We start from the raw sequence: 21,290 nt of genomic DNA on the forward strand, positions 1-21,290 counted from the left end.
GTCTTTCCTAGAAAACATCTATCAGATTCACCCCTTCCTCTCCCTTTGTCACCCGCTAGACCCCAAGACCTGACATTTATTGCCCACCTGCCTGTACTCACTAACCTTTGTCTTACATTTTTCCTTGAGCTCTTTTTTCTGGCTTACCTCTTAACTCAGGCAAATGAAACCCAAAAGCACTCCTGACAGCCCTGAAGAGAACGCCCACTGGCCCAGACCACCAAGCCCTTTTGAGCTAACCACGCGCCCCTCCCCCACCCCCGCCCCAACCTTGTGCCTGAGAACATGGACCATGGAGTAACCTCTGGAATGACCTACAACTACCTTTATGACATTATAATACTAAAATATCTGCCCAAGGAGGAGCCTCAGACTCATTTACATAACATACAATGTCCATATAGGGCATGTTTCCTTAAGGTGCATGGGCAAACTTATGCCTGCCTCCACATACGATGATGAGGCTTCCCTATCTAAATATTCATCCTACCTTAGAACAAAATCAACTCATTCACCCTCTCTTGGGGAGCCATCACTTTGGAAGCCCTTTCTTATTTGCTGCAAATTAAAGTTTTCTTTGAGCAACTACTCAACATGGTGCAGTTTGGGACTCACCTAGGAGCAAACTCACATTGGTTTGGTCACACCTTTACAAGTGCTGCCTCACTCTTTGGGGGCCTTGGGGTTTACGTGCATTTTTATTTAACCTTCACAATAATCCACAAGCCAAATATTATTATTCACATTTTGTAGATAAGAAACTGAATAATAGAACCCAGGTTCAAACAGGTTTTGTCTAGCTCTGAGGACTCTACCATCTCCAAAGACTGGTGACCTTGAGCAAGTCACTTAACCTCCAAGAGTCTCAGACTTCTCATTTGTAAAATGGGGATAATGACAGTAATTACCTTATTATTAGAGCAACTGAGATAACACTTAGCACAGTGCCTGACACACAGTAAGTGCTCAGAGATAATTAGCAATTAGAGTTCACAAAGCCTATATAGCATACACAGAATGAGTTGGCTAATTGTTCTGACCAAAATGCTATCTGAAGAGCTCTTGAGCTATAGCTGGGAAGAAACTGCCATACGTGGTCTCTTCTTAATCCCTCAAAGGTGCTCTCCCCAGGGAAGCACTGTATGCTGTATGAAAAAATTACCTTACTGTTCACCTGCGCAATGCACACATTAGAAAATACATCCAGTCTGGTGGAAAGTGCACAGAATCTATGGCTGTGCCCTGTCAGGTGTGTGACCATGGGAAATCTTGAAATGTCTGAGCTTTGTCATTTACAAATTGGAAATAATTCCTTCCCCCCAAGAATATTGAGATAACGCACATACAGCCTTTAGGACATTGCGGGACACATAGTTAAGACCCACATAAAGGAATTGTGCAACATTATCATAGTCAGATAATGTTATATGAGCTCGTTTTAATGCAAGTCGAGGACGAGATGGATTTATAAATCATATGTTATCAAAATCAAGTGTTAAAAGTATAGGAAAGGTAAAAGGATTGTGCAAATCAGGTACTGGGGTGTATGTCTTGAAAACCTAACCAACCCCAATGGGGGAGCGAGCAGCACCTCCCCTGAAACCTGAGTAGGGAGGCGGGGGAACACCGGCCCTCCACCCACCCCAGAGCCCCGCCTCCAGGGTTGCTCGACGCGGCGCCCAGGCTCCGCCGACGGGAGGCGGGGCCGGCCCTGGTCACGTGAGCGCGGGTGCGGAAGTGGTGCAGCGGGCCCGTGTTCGTGGTTGGACGAGGCCGCAGGTCCCGGGGGCGGGGTCAAGTCTGCCAGACGCGCCGGGAGGAGCCGGGGGTGGAGGCAGGCGCGGGGGCCGGCGTCGGAGACTGGGATTCGGTCTTCTGGGGGATCGATTGCTGGACCACCGGCGGTCCCGTGCTCCCCGGCCTGCGCGCGCCAGCTGCTCTGGGTTCCCCAGGCCGAGGCGCCGGCGGCTGCGGCAGGCCGGTGTGGTGGGCAGAGGGAGGCTCGGAGGGCGCGGGCGCCCGGTGCACGGAGCAGGCGTGAGGCAGCCGGGGGCCGGGACGCCATGTCCATGGAGGACCCCTTCTTTGTGGTGAAAGGGTGAGTGTCCCCGCGGTCTCCACTGGAGGAGGAGGTGGCCGTGTTGCCAGCCCGCACCTCCCCGCTCTCCTCGCCAGAGGGGGAGGGGAGACAAGTGGAGGCTAGGGAGGGGACAGTGGGGACGGCTTAGCCTGCAGGGCCATGACCAAGCGTCCAGAGACATCCCTTCCCAGTCCTACCTGGACTGTGAAAACCATGTCCCCAGCCAAGCCCCTGGGGAAGGAGGTCCTCTTTGGCCTGTGCGCCGAGATACAACTTATTTGGGGTTCGAGGGGACCAGCAGCTCTGCAGGTGGGGAGGGAGACGCGCGTCCTAGCCCCAACTGGGGCTCCGGTGGAGCACGGGGCCCTACTTCGAAGGAGGGAAAACAGCATCTGGGCAGGAAAAGGGAAATGGCCCTCCTGAGCTTTGTAGTTGGCGTTGATGGGGGTGAGTTCCCATTGTCCATTGAGTTTGGAGCTCTGGCCCGCAGACTGGTGAGACCACAACATGCCCAGAGGCGCCTGAGCACGTTTGTAGGCTGGGCTGCGGGGGAGCACGGCTCCGGAAGACAACTCAATTCAGTGGGGGCGTTTTTACTGAGTAATGTGAGGGGAGGAAAGCAGCCGTTCGAACTCGGCGATGATGTTGGAAGGAAAACAAAATGAAATCAGCCAAACTAAACTTTCCTCAGCTTTATATTAGCAACTGGGATTTTCCCACAGTGCTAAAGGAAGTGAGCGCTTTCTTTTTAACTCCCTGATTTCATCCAGGCTATTTGACAGGTTCCCCCCATTCTTATCCAGCCTTTCAGAACAGAACTGCCTTAACTTTTCCCTATGAGCTGTCCTGACTCCATCTTTGATTGCTTGATTGTTTGGAGGTAGAAACTTGGTTTGCACTTTGTTGTATTATCTTTGTAGCCATTAAGAAAGATGGATTCTTATGTTGTTGTAACTTGTCACTTCTATGTTTTAAGTGTTAGACATAAAAAAAAAAAATCTGAGAACTACTAAATTCCCAGAAGATCAGTACTAGTAATCACGAAGTGTCCCTTTGCTTGCAACTAGTTGCTACTAGCTTCCTATTTCTGTAGTGGTAAAAGCTGACCAGTTGCTTGAGTGTTTGTGTTTTTTAAGGATTCTCCTCAGAAAATTCACATGGTACTTTAGGTGAAGGACTTTGTTATCCATGATACAGTAAAATCTATACACTTCTTAACGTTTTCTTAAAAGGGGTTTCTTCATCTTACTTTAAGGTAGATGGGAAAGTGACAAGTTGTAGATTGATTAGTAATATGTGGCTCTCTGCTTGGAAAATGTGTTATTTGTTGGAAGGATTAGTTTCGGGGTTCATTTTTAAATATCAAAGCCTGTGTGTCTTTTCCTTAAAGGGATATTCTTAATGCTTAGGTTGCAAAGGTTGTCTCTGGCAGTGGAAAGCAGAGAGAATCAGAAATTGTTTGATTTTTAATGGAATTTGCAAAAATGCTAAATTGCCCTGCCATCTTGGCCTTTTTTTCCTGATAGTATCTAATACATTCTACCAATGCTTGCTCACTGATTAGATATCACTGTTGTATTGGAACACTGGCCTGGATTGTTGGTTGACTTTATATCATGTTAGCTCATGCCCTTAAGGTGTCTGAAGAAAGAGATTCACAATACTTCCAGACTGTGAGAGAATATTTGGGGAGCCATGTACCTCTGTTTATTAATATTGAAAATGTATCGCACGGTGTAGAAAAATTAGATGCCTAAGTTATGGCTCTTAGCCTAGCAGCTATGGTTCTGAGAAGCAACTCACCCCAAAATTAAGTAGAAATGACAGGTGATAAATTAAGCGCTGAAGCGAATGCTACAGAAGATTAAGTGCCCCAGTAGTTCTGAGAAAAGCAACTCATTAGAAATGGTTATGATTGGAAAAGCTTTTAGAGATAGTAGTAGGTCTTGGATTAGGTTTTGAAGATGGGTAGAATTTAGTGAATTCAGGCCCGAGTCTCATCTGGACTCTTACTAAAATGAGTCTCTTAATTGGTCTGCCTGCTTCTGGTCATCTGCCTTTGGTTCTGTTGGATCAGAGCTGTCTAAAATATAACGTGAGCCATATATGCCATTTGATATTTTCTAGTAGCCATGTTGAAAACTAAAAAGAAGCAGGTGAAATTAATATTAATGTCATCTTTAATATAATCAAAATATTTCAGCATGTGATTATTATAAAGATTATAATGGGGGGTGCCTGGGTAGCTCAGTTGGTTAAGTGTCTGGCTTCAGCTCAGGTCATGCTCTCTTGGTCCATGAGTTCAAACCCTGCATCAGGCTCTGTGCTGACAGCTCAGAGCCTGGAGCCTGCTTTGGATGCTGTGTCTCCCTCTTTGTCTGCCCCTCCTCCCCTCACACTCTGTCTCTCTCAAAAATAAACATAAAAGAGAAGATTATAATGGGATATTTTATTTTTTTGTACCTGGTCTTCAAATTTGGTGTCTATTTTACATGTATAGTACAGCTCAATTTGGACACTAAATTTGCATCAGAAATCTTTGATCTGTATTTAGATTTCATTAAATTTATAGTTGAAAAAGCAGATTCACATACCCAAATATTCCAAACATACTTAAAAATTTTCCAGTAACTGAATGGCGTATCAGTTTTTAAATTTAAATTGATTGAAATAAAAAAAAATCAGTTCCTTCATCCTACTGGTGCATTGTAAGTGTTCAGTAGTCACTTGTGGAGCCCATATTGGGTTCTAGCTCTTCTAGAACCCAAGCAGGGGTTTCCTACTTCACATCTTTTAGTGGCTGCCTGTTGCCTACAGAACAAAGTCCAAACACTTCATGGCCACCATGATCCAGCTGTCCTTTCCCCTCCGCCCACTCTGCCTACCCTCAGCTCAGAGCTCGCGCAACGTCAGACTCAGTACGGTGAGTCTGACCCGATACTGGGCGCTCTTACTTCACACGCACCCACTCTGCCTGGTTCACCCACTAAGCTTTGAAGATTCAGTGTAAGCATCTGCACTGCCTCCAGGAAGTGCTTCCCTTGGCCCTTGTGACACATTATTGCCCCTCTTCCTCTGGCTGTCTTTCATTATTAGACTATGAGCTCTGAGGGTTGGGGCTGTTTATTTTTCCTGTACTTCCAACCCAGCACTTTGAATATACAGCATAAATGTTAAATAAATACTCAAAGGTGGTGGTGGTTGTGGTGGTGGTGCTTAAGGAGTAGTGATTCATGGGTGGGAACGCTGCCAGCAAGGGCCCTGAGATGGGCATTGTGTATTAGAAATTATCAAGGAGAGCATCTCAGGTGTGTAGGAAGTTTATTTGGGGGAAGTAATAATAATAACAAACGTTTAGGGGACGCAACTCCTATCCAGGCAGTTTGTGCTAAGTAAGCACTATCAAAATTTTCACTTGATAAGAGCAGCTCTGTGATGTGAGTACTAGCCACATTTTAGAGATGAGGACCTGAGGAGGCATAGAGGGGTTAAGTTATTTGCCTAGGGTTACACAGCTAACAAGTAGTAGACCCAGGATTCAAATTTGAACTGCCTAGTTCTACTCACACTGTTAATATTTCACAGTATAGGTAGAATAGGGTCAAGGAGAGTCTCATTTTGAAGCCATGGGAGATTTTTAAATCTAGGAAATGGTGTGAAATTAGTGTTTTTGTGTGTTTTTTTTTTTTGTTTTTTTTTTTTAGGAATATTAATTTGATGGTAGTGTTGGATGCATCAATGTGAGGAAAGATTAAGAAGGGGACCAGATAGAAAGCTGTTTTAATCTAAATGTGTAGTTCTTAGTGCCTGGATGTTTGAGGCTAGTTTTGTGGGGTTTGAACACTATCAACGAACGTCCTGTTCAGAGGAGAATCCCAGAACACAGAGGAGAAAATGACCACAATGGGGCAGCTGAGCTCTTAGGACACATGAAGCCAGCCTCTACCTGGAGTAGACATTCGTAGTGGTATTTATACCACCAGACTCGGTCCCTGAAACTCCAGGTTTTACTGAATCACCTCTAGCCTGCCCTTAACCTAGCCTCTCTGGTGGATCCTCTCCATGCGTTCTCACTGGGTGAGATTGATTATTCCCATTATGTCAGGTACTCTGTGCACATCCAGGTCAGTCTGACCCCACTCTCTCCCCCCTTGCTCCCAATGCCTGACCAGGCCTTCCTCCTCTTAGCTCTCTACTCCTGACTCTGCATTCTCCTTCGTCCCATGTCCACTAGGCATTGTGTTCTGTCAGTGCCATCCCTTAGCTATCTCTAGAATCTTATCTCCCTCTTTAGTTATGGTTCTTCTACCCTGGTTCATGTCCTTGTTCTCTCCTACCTGGACTCGTGTAAGCAACTTCTTCAGCAAGCTTCCCACTGCTACCAGATGTGTCCACAGGGACATGGTCAGATCATTTCTCTATTCAGAATCTTTTATTCTAAAATATTGAGGGTCTGTTTTGTGTGCCAGGAGCTGAGGGTATAGAGCAGCGAACAAACAACGTCCCATCATTATGGAGCTTACATTCTAAGGACAGGAAACGAACAAATATGTGGTATGTCAGGTGGTGATAAGTTCAGTGAGAATAAAGCTGGGTGAAGAGAAAGGGAAAGTGGATTCTGGGTGTAATTTTTCTCTTTATCTGACTTCAGGAAGCAGTGAAGTTTGGTGAAAGAACTGGTTTTTGGTGATCAGGCTGACCCAATGTTGGGATCTCACCTATCAATTATTTGGTGTAACTTTTGGCAAGTTAATTCTCCTCTTTGAGTCTATTTGTACAAAATGTCTTAGCAAGGTACAAAATTGGCTTAACAATACCTGCTTTATTAGTTGTAAGGTATTAAATGAGTTAATGCATGTAACTTGCCTAGCAGTTGGGGGCACATATTAAATGCCCAACAGACATTCTCTTTTAAATGTTTCCATCCAAATTGGCTGCCCTTTCTAAGAGGAAAACCCTGGTTTTTGAGTAACATTTAAAATAATGTTAGAGGAATATATGCTTCTTTTGGAAAATTAGGAAACAAAAATATAAAAAGGAAAATAAACATTTATTGAGGAAACTTGGGTGGCTTAGTCGGTTAAGGATCTGACTCTTGATTTCAGCTCAAGTCATGATCTCATGGTTGTGACCTCGAGCCCTGTGTCAGGCTCCTCACTGACGGTGTGGAGCCTGCGTGGGATTCTCCCACCCTCTCTCTGTACCCCTCCCCTTCTCACACACTCTCTCTCTCTCTTTCACAAAAGAAATAAACCTTAAAAAATTTACTGAAATGCCACCATCCAGAAATAATTCATTAAAATTTTGGTGTCTTTTTTTTAATGCTTATTTATTTTGAGAGAGAGAGAGAGAAAACGGGGAGGGGCAGAGAGCAAGGGAAAGAGAGAATCCCAAGCAGGCCCCTAGCCTTCAGCACAGAGCCCCCAACTCGATCTTGTGAATAAGTGAGATCATAACCTGAGCTGAAATTGTGACCTGACCTGATATCAAGAGTCAGATACTTAACGCACTCAGCCACCCAGGCACTCCTTTTGGTGTCTTTTTTGATCTTTATTTCTATTAATAGTTTTAGGCAATACTACTAATAGAGTTTTTGATCTCTTACTATATTATCAGGCACTGTTCTAAGAACCTAATAGGAATTATCTTTTTAATCCTTATGAAGTAAGTAGTAGTACTATTATCATTTCGCAAAGGAAGAAAATGAAACTTAGAGAGTAAAAAAAAAAAAAAAAAAACCAAAAAAGAAAACTTCAAGCTTATAAGCTTATCAGTGGAAAGGCTGGGATTTATATAGAAGTGTATTATTATTATATTGTTTAGTAATTGTTTTAGAAATTGGAATCATACTGTTTTAAATCTTTTAATCTGTACTTTTTATATCCTTTAAATGTCTTCAGTGAGGAGGGCTTTTAATGACTCTGTTGTATTTTGTCATACAAATTCAATATAGTTTATTACCCAGGATGACAGTTGTGATGTTTCTGATTTTTCACTATTACAATTAATGTAGTGGCAAAGAGAATGCCTGACAGGTTTTTATTGCTGCTTCTGATTATTTCCATAGCCTGCGTTCCTGTAGTAGAATTGCTAATTCAGAGAGTATGCACACTTAAAAAAAATGTTTATTTATTTTTGAGAGGAGCAGGGAGGGGCAGAGAGAGAGGGAGACACAGAATCCCAAAGCAGGCTCCAGGCTCTGAGCTGTCAGCACCGAGCCCGATGCAGGGCTTGAACCCACAGACCCTGAGATCATGACCCAAGCTGAAGTCGGCTGCTTAATCGACTGAGCCACTCAGGTACCCCAGAGAGTATGCACATTTTTAAAGTTTTTGGTACATACTACCGGATTGCCCTCCAGAATACACCCCTATCTCCACTCTGTCCCTCACCCCACCCATTTCCCTTAATCTCTTAATAGTACTGGGATTCTCATTTTAAGAAATCTGTACTAAATTGTGAGGTGAAAAAAATACCGTATTTGAATCCTACTTCATCTTTGTATTTAGTAGGGACGCATGCAGTACTTGTTTGATGAGTTTTGGATTCTGTATTTTTCCCCTATCTTGTTGGCAACCTTTTAGAATTTGTGACTTCTAACGGAAGAGGGCAAGAAAACCACAACATTGAGCATTGGGTATGAGAGTCTCTTGGTACCAAGTGAGCCTCTCCTATAGGTAAAAGGCACGAATGTTGTGGCTCCTTAATATTTTGCTGTTTGGGAGGCTTTGTGCACCTGAATAAGGATAATTTCTAGGTTCTTGGCTGTGGATCAATGTTGAAATAATGGCATAAGTTAGCAGATGAGCAATATGGTGTATGTTGTGTTGTGTTCTCTAGCCAGCACCTGTCTCTGCAGCTAGATTGTGCGTTCCTTGAAGGCAGGCATTGTGTATTTTATTCACAATGTTGAGAAAACTATTAGTATAATCACTGAAAAAAATCACTTGTTTGTAGAGTAGTTTTAATCTAATAAATTTGAATATAAGTCAAATCTCATGTTCTACTTTTTTAATTTCTATTTTTTAACATTTATTTATTTTTGAGAGACAGAGAAAGACAGAGTGTGAGTGGGGGAAGGGCAGAGAGAGAGGGAGACAGAATCTGAAGCAGGCTCCAGGCTCTGAGCTGTCAACACTGAGCCAGACGCAGGGCTCAAACCCACGAACTGTGACATCATAACCTGGGCCGAAGTCGGATGCTTAACCTACTGAGCCACCCAAGCACCTCTCATTTTCTACTTTTTAAAAATCAGAATCAGATGTTTCACTATAAAAACAGCCTTGCAAACATTTGTTACAAATTTATCCAATGCCTAATACTATATTTGGCTGAAATTATAGTCTTGTTGGAGAATGCTATACAGAAACGCAGAGGAGTGTAGGCGAAAGACAATATGCATTGTGTGTAAGATTTTGGAAGAGGGTTAAGATGCCATGGAGAGTAAAAAAAGTAAAGACCCCAGTGGGAATGTTGGGCAATAACATTTTAGTGAAGCAAGTATAGGGTCTCAATCTGGGCCTTAAGGAAATGTCTGCTTTTCATTTGCAGAGATGTAGGGACTCTTGGCTGGGGAAGCAGCAAGCAGAAGTCTAGAGCCAGGAATGAGAAAGGGGAGGATGGGAAGGAGACCTGCCAAGTGACACAGATTTTGTTTTAATGAGAAATCAGGTTGGATATTAAAGTCGGCCAGTTTGGGGGAGGAAGGTGTGGAATACCCAGCTGAAAGAGTTTCAATTTAATCTGTTTCCTGTTACAAGTTCCTAATCAGGAGGCAGTTTTAACTAGCAGTTACTGTTCACTTGCCTTTGGGCAAACAACTGTTAAGGGCTCAAACCCAGGTGTTCTGATTCCACAAAGAAAATAGATTGTCTGGAGGCTTAGAAAAGATGGGATTGAATAGGTCTTGGTGCTGGAAGGCGCCTCATAGTCAGGGTCAGAAGCATTTGAGGCAAACAGCCAAGATGCCCAAGCCCCATTCTCATATTTGTTCAACGAGTGCAGACTAGATATCTTGAAAGTTCCTTCCAGATCTAAAATCCAGTGATTGGGCTTCAGTAGAAGCTGTGCAAGGTGAGAAGTTTAAGAGGAAAAGCATCTAGACAAGTTTCAAGTCTTGGAAGATAGTGGCGCCATTGACTGAAAAGGGGAAGTTAGAAAGGGATGCAGACGTTTTTTCTGTTTTATCTTTTTAATACTTGTTTTTTTTTTTTTTTTTTTTTTTTTTTTGTAGCAGGATAGGATTAGTTTGGTTTTAGGCAAATAGAATGGTCCTATGGGCAGCTAAAAATATAGGAATTAATCCTGGGTGAGTGGCTAAAGTTGGTAATGCAGTTGGGGAGTCATCAGCTTAAAGGGACATTTTGAACCTGTGAGTAAAAAAATCTGTAAAAAGTGCTGAGAGGGGCACCTGGGGGGATCAGTCAGTTAAGCTTCTGACTCTTGATTTTGGCTCAGGTTGTGATCTCATGGTCATGGGATTGAGCCCCATGTCGGGCTTTGTGCTGAGCCTGCTTAAGATTCTCCCTCTCCCTCGGCCCCTCCCCCTCCTCCCACATGCTTGCTCTCTTTCTCTCGTCTCCCTCTGTGAAAAGAAAAAAAGTGCTCAGAAACACTGGGACCAAGTGGAGGAAGAGAAAAGAGAAAACTGGTAGAAACTAGAAGAGCACAATGACACAAAAACAAAGGAAGTGAGAGTTTCAAGAAAACAGGCTGTGGTGGCAAGTACCTTGAAAGTGAGCACGAGTGCAAGCCACTCGTGACTTTGACCTGCAGTGTCATTGGTAGTATCCCCGGGGAGTTGTGGAAGCAGCAGCAAATTGAGGTCAAAATTGTATATAACTGCAGGTGACTAAGCAGAGGCAGTTTCTCCCCCACAAGAGTAATTGCAAAAGGTATCACAGTACAGTTGAATTTGGAAATGAAGTGAGGTCAAGTGAAAGGAGAGTGTGTGCTTTTCCCCTTAAATACAAAAGATGTGAGTGTGGAAGTCAAGCAGTAACCGGAGCTCCTCTCTCACCCTGCACGAGGGATTGGTGGCAGAACGAGGTTGGTAGGATATGGGGCGGGCCGGTGATATGGTTACAGGCGTTTCATTACTAGAGTGGAAACCATGTGCCTTTCCTAGTATATTGATGAAACAGGAACCTGTCGGTAGAGTTGTGCAGAACGAGGGCTGCCCCAGATACCGGTATTGGGGCAGATTGTATTTGTCCAAAGGTGGCCACCCCAGTATACATCCTGCCCCATTTGCTTTTCTCTGATTGCAAAGCTGGCATTCTTCTGTCAAGCTGGGATCCTTTCCCTTGAACCTGGGCAGACCTTTGTAACTGCCTCACCCGACAGAGCGAGGGGGAAATGACACTGCTTGACTCCTGAAGCTCAGGTCCTGAAGGACAACCAGCACAGCTTCTGCCTGTATCTCTCTGACCCAGGACACAAGGCTTGGGGGTCCTGAGCTAACATGGGAAGAGTGCAGCTGTACTGAAGCCGCGAGGGAGACATGTGGACAGACGGCATAGACCCCGAGGAGCACATGTTCTTGCTGCCCCAGACATGGTGGAGCAGGGACCAGCCGTCTCCTCCGTGTTCGGCACGATTTCCCGACCCACAGAGTCCACGAGCATAATAACTGGTTGTTTTACACCTCTAAGTTTTGGGACGGTTGTTACACAACCACTGTAACTGGAACAGATGCCAATTCAGAGTCTGTCAGCATGATCTGAGAAGAAAGGAGAAATCAGAAGGCTGCTTGCTGGGTGTTGCAGCTCCAATTATCCTACAACTTGTTGGTGTAGCTGAATGGAAGATTCTGCGAAACTCAAAATCCCTAATGGCTGAGATACTCCTTCCTCCAACTTTACTGATAAACTTGGTGAGATGTGGATGAGAAAACTTTGTGATTTTTATGGACATCTGGATGTATTGCCTTTAACCCTAGAGGTTGGATGGGAGGGTGGGCCCTTTCGTATAGTGGAGCAGAGTGGAACGTTGTATGGGAGAGGCTCAGCTAGCAATGACAGGGTTAGTGTTTGCCTGGCTTTGGAAACAAACTAGGTTAGTTCTGACGGTGTCAACTTTTTATTTATAATGAATGGAAGACTCTGGTTTCGAAAGCTTTGATGACTTCATTTTTGCCCCAAAAATACATTCTTCAAAGATACAGACTGTGTTTTCACTTTTGACAGTTATTTACCTCTAGTTCCCTGGGCATTGAGGTGGATTACAGCAAAGGACCTTCATTCTGGTGTTCTTGGAATTTAATCCACTAGGATATGACAAGTCCCATGATTTTGATTGACCATTTGGTGGACAGCGATGGGGAAGAGCTTCATCCCTAGCATTTTCCAACACTGTGACTCTCATTGCCCATGAGATGTGTAAGAACCGACTTTGGAAACATCTGCAACAGATGTGGCAGCAGAAAATCGGCCTGACTGTTGTGGAGACCTTCTCTGGGTCAAGAGCTAAACCTGTAATTCCTAGGAAAATAATTAGCGAGTTTTTGGTGAAACGGTGCCAGACATGATTCCCAGTGCTGTTGGTGAGCAGATTGTTATTAACCAGGAAGTTTGCTAAGCCAAAGAGCTCCAAAAATTCAAGGTATACCTGGCCCCTCATGGAAAGTTCTGGGTGTCAGACTTCAGTTGTCCCCATCACACAGTTGAAAGAAAAGCCTCAAATAGATAAACCAGACTTTACAGGAAAAAGATAGCAATATTTTGTGATTTTGACCTTTTTGGAGACCATAGACAAAAGTGGATCGCTGCTGCCTGGGAAGTCAGCAGCTGCTGCTGTTTGGTCAGGGTGCCGTGTTCCTCACAGGGTGAAGTGCTCCTCACGGGGTGTGGTGCTCCTCCCAGGGTGCCATGTTCACATGGGCTGTGCTGGACTTCTGTGTGTGTGTGTGGGGGGGGAAGTACCTAACTAGTCAGTTCTTAGAGAAACAGCTCCTCCCCCCCCACCCCCCGCCCTTGCTGAGAAAGGAGTGTGAAGAAAACTCAGTGGGCTCTCTTCTTTCTCGTTAAAACCCTCACAGATCTGAAGCCGATGACGTTGTTATATACTCCTCTTTTTTTTTTCTCTCTCTCCTCTGTTCTGTTAATTGATTTACTGGGGATACCTAGTGATTTTAAATATTCAGCTCCAGATATTTACAAATGGTTGTTAATTGAGTTGTGTCACTAGAGTCTTGCACATTTATTGGGTGTGTCTTGTGGCTCTTGAAACCGTTCAGAAATCCCAAGTTCTTTGGAAAATTCTGGTTACCATTAATATTTGGCGTAAAAAAGAATTTGTGCCACATGTTGTTTTCTATTCTCCTTTCAGGCCTTCTTTTCCAGGCTAATGCTAAGCTGACATGAAGTTGGGAGATGTTTTAAACTTTGAGTGACCCCTCTAGCTGCTGTTAAAATGGGATTCCTTGACACACGGCAGGTTCTGGCTTTTCGAGATTTGAACCATTGCCGATAGTTCCCATTTTTGTAATTCTTTGAAACGTGTGTCTTAGAAATGCAGTCTAATGCCTACTTTGCCTTTCTTTTGTCTGTGCCACTAACTGATAGCTAAAGATGAAACTTACTGAAAAACAAGAGATTGAGAGTGGAATAAGCCAGGTGACCAGTTGGGCCTGTGGGGTGTTGGATGTTATCCTGGAATTGCTTTGTGGCATTTTTCTGTTTCCTGCCATTTCTTTGATTACTTCTTCAGAACATGCTTAAGAGCTCCCTGATTTCACTCTGTGCTGCTAGGATTGAATCCATGCATGTGCCCCACCTCCCCCTCAAGTCTATCAGTGTCTTCAGAGTTATGGTTATGAAAGTGTGGTCCTTGAATCTCAAGGGGTTCCCGCCCCTCTCACAGAAGAGTCCCTTGGCTTAAAATGCTTTTCGTAATAAAACTCAGGTGTTGTTTGTTTTTTCCATTGTACTCACATTTACACCAATGGTGCAGAAACCTGTGGCAGATAAAACTGTTGATCCCGTCACCTAAACCCAGGCCGTGGCACTACACCGGTCTGGTACTCGTTGTGTTCCTCCCTCACAGTAGGGGGGTGGAGGGGGAGGTCATGTACCCTTAAGAATGCCCTTCCTGAAACAGTAAAAATTGTTAGTTGTGTCAAATCTATCCTTGAAGACCTTTCTTTCTTTCTTCCTTTCTTTCTTTCTCTCTCTCTCTCTCTTTCTTTCTTTTCTTTTCTTTTTGACGTTTGTTTTTGAGAGAGAGAGACGGAGCATGAGTGGGAGAGGGGCAGAGAGAGAGGGAGACACAGAATCCAAAGCAGGTTCCGGGCTCCGAGCTGTCTGCACAGAGCCCATCGTGGGGCTTGAACTCGTGGACGGTGAGATCATGACCTGAGCTGAAGTCGGACGCTTAACCGACTGAGCCACCCAGGTGCCCCAAGACCTTTCTTTTTTAAAAGTTATGATTTACCTACGGTAAAACTGACCCTAATTTTTAGTGTACAGTTCTTCAAGATTTGACAAACTGATACAGTCATGCGTAACCACCGTCTCACAAATAAGGTATGGGACCGATACATCTCCCCTAAAAAGTTCTGTGCAAGTTTACTCCTTGGTGAGTCACAGATAGAAACTACAGCAGGTGAGGGGCGCTTGGGTGGCTCAGTAGGTTAAGCATGCAACTTCGGCTCAGGTCATGATCTCACAGTTTGTGGGTTTTGAGCCCCACAGCGGGTCCTGTGCTGACAGCTCAGAGCCTGGAGCCTGCTTTGGATTCTGTCTCCCTCTCTCTGCCCCTCCCCCACTCGCACTCTGTCTCTCAAAAATGAATAAACATTAAAAAATTAAAAAAAAAACTACAGCAGGTGAGTTGTTGCACAAAGGAAATATTTGCATCAAAGAAGGAGTTCACAGGGAATAACTTCTAAAACTGTGACTCCCCAAGCAAGTATGGATGCGTTCCTTTTACTTAGGGTTAGGATGAATATTTAAAAAGGGAGCCTTGTCATCAAATGTGGAGGTGGGTGTAAGGTGCCTGCACCATAAGAAAACCTGCCTGTGTGAGCTTCGTATGTTATGTAAATGAGGCTTGCGCTCCTCATTGGGGGATTGGGGGAGGTTTTAGCGTTATAATGAGGGAAAGGGAGTTGTAGGTCCTTCTGGAGGTCACTCCACGCTCCATCTTCCCCAGGCTTGAGTCAGGGGGGGGTCACACTCAAACTGGTCTGGGCGCTCTGGGCTGGCCGGAGCTTTTGTCAGGGCAGGTGCAACTGCCTGAGTTGCTGTCACTTGGGTGTTTTCAATTTTTGGCAGTGACGACTAAAGCTGCTCTAAGAATTTGCAGGTGGTTGTGTGAACGTAAGTTTTCATGTCACCTAGAAGTGAGATTGTTGGGTTATATGGTAAACGTATGTTTAATTTTAAGACACAGCCACACTATTTTACGAAGTCGCTGTGCCATTTTGCATTCCCTTGAGAAATGCAGGAGAATCCCGGCTACTCCGCCGCCCGGTCAGCATTTGGGCATCCTCGGTTTGTTTTTGACCATGTGTAGTGGTATCTCACTGTGCATTTAATTTGCATGTCTCTAATGACTAATGGTATTGGACGTTTTATGTTCTTAAGCTGTCATCTGTATGTCATCTTTGGGGAAAGCACTATTCACATCTTTTGCCCGTTTCCCTTTTGCTGTTTTTTCTTTTAAGTTTTTACTTATTTGAGAGAGAGAGAAAGCATAAGGTGGGGAGGGGCAAGAGAGAGGGAGAGAGAGAGAATCCCAAGCAGGCTCCACACTGTCAGCACAGAGCCCAATTCAGGGCTCGTGCTCACCTGCTGTGAGTTCATGACCTGAACTGAAGTCAGATGTTTAACTGAGCCCCCCCCCCCCCAGTCGCCCCTGCCCATTCCCCACCCCCCATTTCTTTCTGGGTTTTGTTGTTTGTTTGTGTTTTTGAGAGAATGAGCTCCATTGGGGGAGAGGGGCAGAGGGAGAAAAAGAGAGAATCTTAAAGAAGGCTCCACGTTCAGTGTGGAGCCTGGCTTGGGGCTTGATTTCACCACCCAGGGATCATGACCTGACCCTGAAATCAAGAGTTGGATGCTCAGCTGACTAAGCCACCCAGGTGCCTCATTCCCTCCATTTCTTTAAAATGTCTTTTAAGTTTATTTATTTTGAGAGAGCATGTGCAGGAGGAGCAGAGAGAGAGGAAAAGAGAATCCCAAACAGAGCTCTCGACACATGGGGCTCGATCTCCCAAACCCCAAACTGTGAGATCATGACCTGAGCCAAAAGATGGACAGTTAACCGACTGAGCCACTCAGGCACCATACTCCCAGTTCTTAGTTGGGTTTGTTTTCTTATTAAGTTTTGAGAGTTTTTTAAAAATTATATTCTAGATAAAAGACATTGATCAGATATATAATTCATGAACGTTTTCTCCCAGTCTTAATACACATTTTAAAAAAAATTTAATGTTTATTTTTTGAGAGAGAGACAGAGACAGAACATGAGAGGGGAGGGGCAGAGGGAGGGAGACACAAAATCTGAAGCAGGCTCCAGGCTCTGAGCTGTCAGCACAGAGCCCGATGCGGGTCTTGAACCCATGAACCGTGAGATTATGACCTGAGCTGAAGTTGCTTAACTGACTGAGCCACCCAGGCATCCCCTTAGGACACATTTTGACATTTTGTGTGGCAAAATGAGAGTGTGCCAAAGCACTTTTGCTATATTGTGAATGAAATAAGATGGCTATCTCCAGGAAAAATAATTTGTGATTGAGTTGCAAGCTGAAATAGCTCGTGTTTTCCCTTCACAGATCCCATTTTTACTTGAAAGAATGCCTGGCAAACTTGTTACTGGAACTTGCATATGTTCTCAAATTTCAAAATTAAAAAATACTTGAGATATTTTCTCAGAAATGAATGAAGTGAACCTGTCACTTAACAGAAAACAATTGACAGTATTTTCAATGATCATAAAATTAGAGCCTTTGTTTAAAAACAGAATTTTGGAAAACTTCTCTCAAGTACTATCACCTTACATATTCCCAGTAATTAAGTTTTTCTGATGATGTTGGTGGTGATATTATATGATTTTGGATAGTGTATAATGGAAAGACTCAGCATTTTCAAGACCTGTGATACTCAGTATACTAGTATTTTCCAGATGACCAGTACATGTGATAAAATTAGACATGGGTGGGGCGCCTGGGTGGCTCAGTCAGTTAAGCGTCCGACTTCAGCTCAGGTCACGATCTCACGTTCCGTGAGTTCGAGCCCCGCGTCGGGCTCTGGGCTGATGGCTCAGAGCCTGGAGCCTACTTCCGGTTCTGTGTCTCCCTCTCTCTCTGCCCCTCCCCTGTTCATGCTCTGTTTCTCTCTGTCTCAAAAATAAATAAACGTTTAAAAAATTAAAAAAAAAATTAGACCTGGGTGGGTGAAAGATCCATTCAAAATACAAGGTAGGGCAATGGATTGTAATACATGAGAGTTCAAAAAGTCTTTGATACAGTTTCAGGTAACACATTGCAACTAGCCTTTAAGAAGCGGCCGTTTTGTTGAGTTTTGGTATAGTGGCAAAAAGGAATATCCACAATTATCTAAAAAGACTGTTAAAATACTCCTCCCTTTTCCATCTGTCTATCTGCATGAGGCTGGGTTTTCCTCATATACTTCAACAAAACATGTTCACAGACTGAATGTAGAAGCAGATATGAGAATCTAGCTGTCTTCTGTTAAACCAGATATTAAAGAGATTTGCAAACATGTGAAAGAGTGTGGATTTTTAAGATGTTATTTTTTTGTAAAAACATTATGTTAACATGTAGTAAGTTCATTGTCACGTTTGATTACTTGATACTTTTTTAAACATGTTTGGATTTCTAATATGGTAAGCGGCAGTAGATAAATAACCCACATCAATTTAAGTTTTGGGGGTCTTCAGTAATTTTGAAGAGTGCAAAGAAACCCTGAGATCAGAAAAGTATATGAATGTTTAGTTAAGATAATTTAATTCAAGCATTATGGTTGTGTTCTGGTGATGGAGAATGAGGGATGCCCTGGCCTGAGGCTTCTGTGGTTTAAGGCTTCTAGGTCTCAAAAAGGAATTTATGTTTACTTTACAGAAGTGGTAATTTTATATTCTTTAAAATGAGATGTCATTATAGATAGCTCTTTAAACTCTTTTATTATCATAGATGATACTCAACACTTACAAATAAACCAATTACCTCAGATTATGGGAAGGTGTGTACCTCCTTCTCTACCAGATCAGCCAGAAACCTTACTAAAAATTTAAAAGTGGATTTATATGTCAGTTAGTCCTTCCCCATTTTATGTTAGAGTTTCTCATTAGCACTGCAAGTATAAGGCTGATAGGGGAGGAACAATGAGAGAACTCTGCTAACTCATAAACTGGGTGCTGAACTTACCTGAGGAGATTCACTGTTGGCCATATAGCTCATTGGTGTATTCAGCCTGGCCCAATAGCTGTATTCTGTGTTTAACACTCAGCGTTCTAGCTCTCATGAGTGGTCTCAAACCAAAATATTATTGTTATGCACCTTTCTTCATTTTGTAAGTGCTTTGTCTTCTGGTACTTGAAATGTCAGAGGGAATAGGATGCATGCAGTTTCTGTCTTAAAGCTACAGGTAGCAAACACCCTGAGTGTGCACCCAGAAGAATTGGTTAAGAAGTCATAGAAGGATCAAAACAGGTCTCATAGTTTGGGTGCATGAAGATTATAATCTTTGTATGCAATAGACCATATGATAGTAAAATGATTCCTTTTTGGCTTTTATAAGCAATAGTATTCAATTACAACATTTAAATTGTAGATAGATACTGGGGGCACCTGGGTGGCTCAGTTGGTAAAGTGTCCGACTCTTGATTTTGGCTCAGGTCATGATCTCCCATTTCATGAGTTCGACCCCCACATTGGACTCTGTGCTGACAGTGCAGAGCCTGCTTAGGATTCTCTTTCTCTGCCCTCCCTTCCTCCCTCTCTCTCTTTCTTTCTCTCTCTCAATAAATAAACATAAAAAAATAAATTATGGGTGTTGGCCCATTGGTAGGGGGCAAAGTTTTGCCTTTTTTTTTAATGTTTATTTATTTTTGAGGGAGGGTGGACAGAGGATCCGAAATGGGCTCCATGTTGACAGCAGAGACCCTGATGTGGAGCTCGAACTCCCCAACCACAAGATGATGACCAGAGCCGGAGTCAGACACTCAACTGACTGAGCCATCTGGGCACCCCAATTTTTTGTTTGTTTTTTTCTTTTCTAGGTCTATCTGTACTTCCCAAAAGTTATATAGTGTCATTTTTACCACACCAATGTAGAATGCTGCCTCAAAAGTGGTTGGTCTTTTTTTTAAATGTGTATCACATTTATTTATTTATTTATCTATCTATTTATTTATTTATTTTCCCAAGTTTTTATTTAAATTTCAGTTAACATACAATATAATATTAGTTTCAGGTATAGAATTTAGTAATTCAACACTTGCATACCACACCTGGTGCTCATCACAAGTGGCCTCCTTAATTCCAACATCAGCTACTCAACCCACCTCCTCCAACTGCACCCCATCATCTCCCCTCTGGTAACAACCATCAATTTGTTCTCTACACTTAAGAGTCTGTTTCTTGGTTTTCCTCTCTTTCTCCCGCCATGTTCATTTGTTTTGTTTCTTAAATTCCACATAAGAGTGAAATCATATGGTATTTGTCTCTCTGACTGACTTATTTCGCATAGCATAATACTTTTTAGCTCCATCCACATCAAATGTCAAGATTTCATTCTTTTTTACTCCACCATATCCTCTTCTTTTTTTTTTAATCTTTATTTTTGAGAGAGAGAGAGAGAGAGAGAGGGACAGAGTGGAAGCTGGGGAGGAACAGAGAGAGAGAGAGAGAGAGAGAGAGAGAGAGAGAGAGAGAGAGAGACATGAATCTGAAGCAGGCTCCAGGGCCTGAGCCGACAGCACAGAGCCCGACATGGGGCTGGAACTCATGAACCACGAGTTCACAACCTGAGCCAAAGTCAGACACTTAACCGACTGAGCCACCCCGGTGCCCCTATTCCACCACATCTTTGTTACCCATTCATCAGTTGATTGACATTTGGGCTCTTTCCATAATTTGGCTGTTGTTGATAATGTTGCTATAAACATTGGGGTGCAGGTATTGCTTCAAGTTAGTATTCTTAGTATTCTTATATCCTTTGGGTAAATACCTAGTGTCATTACTGATGATAGGGTAGTTCTATTTTTAACTTTTTCAGGAACTTCCATATTGTTTTCCACCAACAGTATAAGAGGGCTCCCCTTTCTCTGCATCATCACTTACACGTGTTTTTTTCTGTGTTGTTAATTTTAGCCATTATGATTGGTGTGAGGTGATATCTCATTGTAGTTTTGATTTGTATTTCCATGATGTTGAGCATCTTTTCATGTGTCTGTTAGCCATCTGTATGTTTTCTTTGGAAAAATTTCTATTCATGTCTTCTGCTGTCAGCACAGAGCCTGATGTGAGGCTGGATCTCACATACCTTGAGATCATGACCTGAGCTGAAATCAAGAGTTGGACACTTAACCACCTGAGCCACCCAGGCACCTCCCTTCTGCCCATTTCTTAACTGGATTATTTGTTTTTTGGATGTTGAATTTGATAAGTTCTTTATAGATTTTGGGTACTAACCCTTTATCAGATACGTCATTTGCAAATGTCTTCTCCCATTTTGAAGGTTGCTTTTTAGTTTTGTTGTTTCCTTCACTGTGTGGAAGCTTTTTATCTTGATGAGGTCCCAATAGTTTGTATTTGCTTTTCTTTCCCTTGCCTCTGGAACAAGTAAGAAGTTGCTCCGGCGGCCAAGGTCAAAGACGTTGCTGCTTCTGTTCTCCTGTAGGATTTTGAGGGTTTCCTGTCTCACATTTAGGTCTTTCATCCATTTCGAATTTATTTTTGTGTATGGTGTAAGAAAGTGGTCCAGTTTCATTCTTTTGCATGTTGCTGTCTGGTTTTCCCAGCACCATTTATTGAAGAGACTGTCTTTTTTCCATCGGATATTCTTTCCTGCTTTGTCAAAGATTAGTTGACCATATAGTTGAGTGCATTTCTGGGTTTTCTGTTCTATTCCACTGATCTGTGTGTCTGTTTTTATGCCAGTACCATACTGTCTTGATGACTACAGCTTTGTAATACAGCTTGAAGTCCGGAATTGAGAGGCTTCCAGCTTTGCTTTTTCTTTTT

At 43.2% G+C, this 21,290-nt stretch overlaps 1 protein-coding gene across 1 annotated transcript in view; it reads left to right on the top strand.

The window, feature by feature from the left end:
• Nucleotides 1–1,837: 1,837 nt before the first annotated feature.
• Nucleotides 1,838–21,290, top strand: part of STX6 (syntaxin 6) — a 51,739-nt gene continuing 32,286 nt past the window's right edge. Inside the window, exon 1 of the mRNA XM_030302334.2 lies at nucleotides 1,838–2,098. Coding sequence (XP_030158194.1) covers nucleotides 2,064–2,098 — 35 coding nt within the window. The 5' untranslated portion in view covers nucleotides 1,838–2,063. The remainder of the gene's footprint in view (nucleotides 2,099–21,290) is intronic.

This window comes from Lynx canadensis, chromosome F1 (genome assembly GCF_007474595.2).
Source record: "Lynx canadensis isolate LIC74 chromosome F1, mLynCan4.pri.v2, whole genome shotgun sequence".
Classification (NCBI taxonomy): domain Eukaryota; kingdom Metazoa; phylum Chordata; class Mammalia; order Carnivora; family Felidae; genus Lynx; species Lynx canadensis.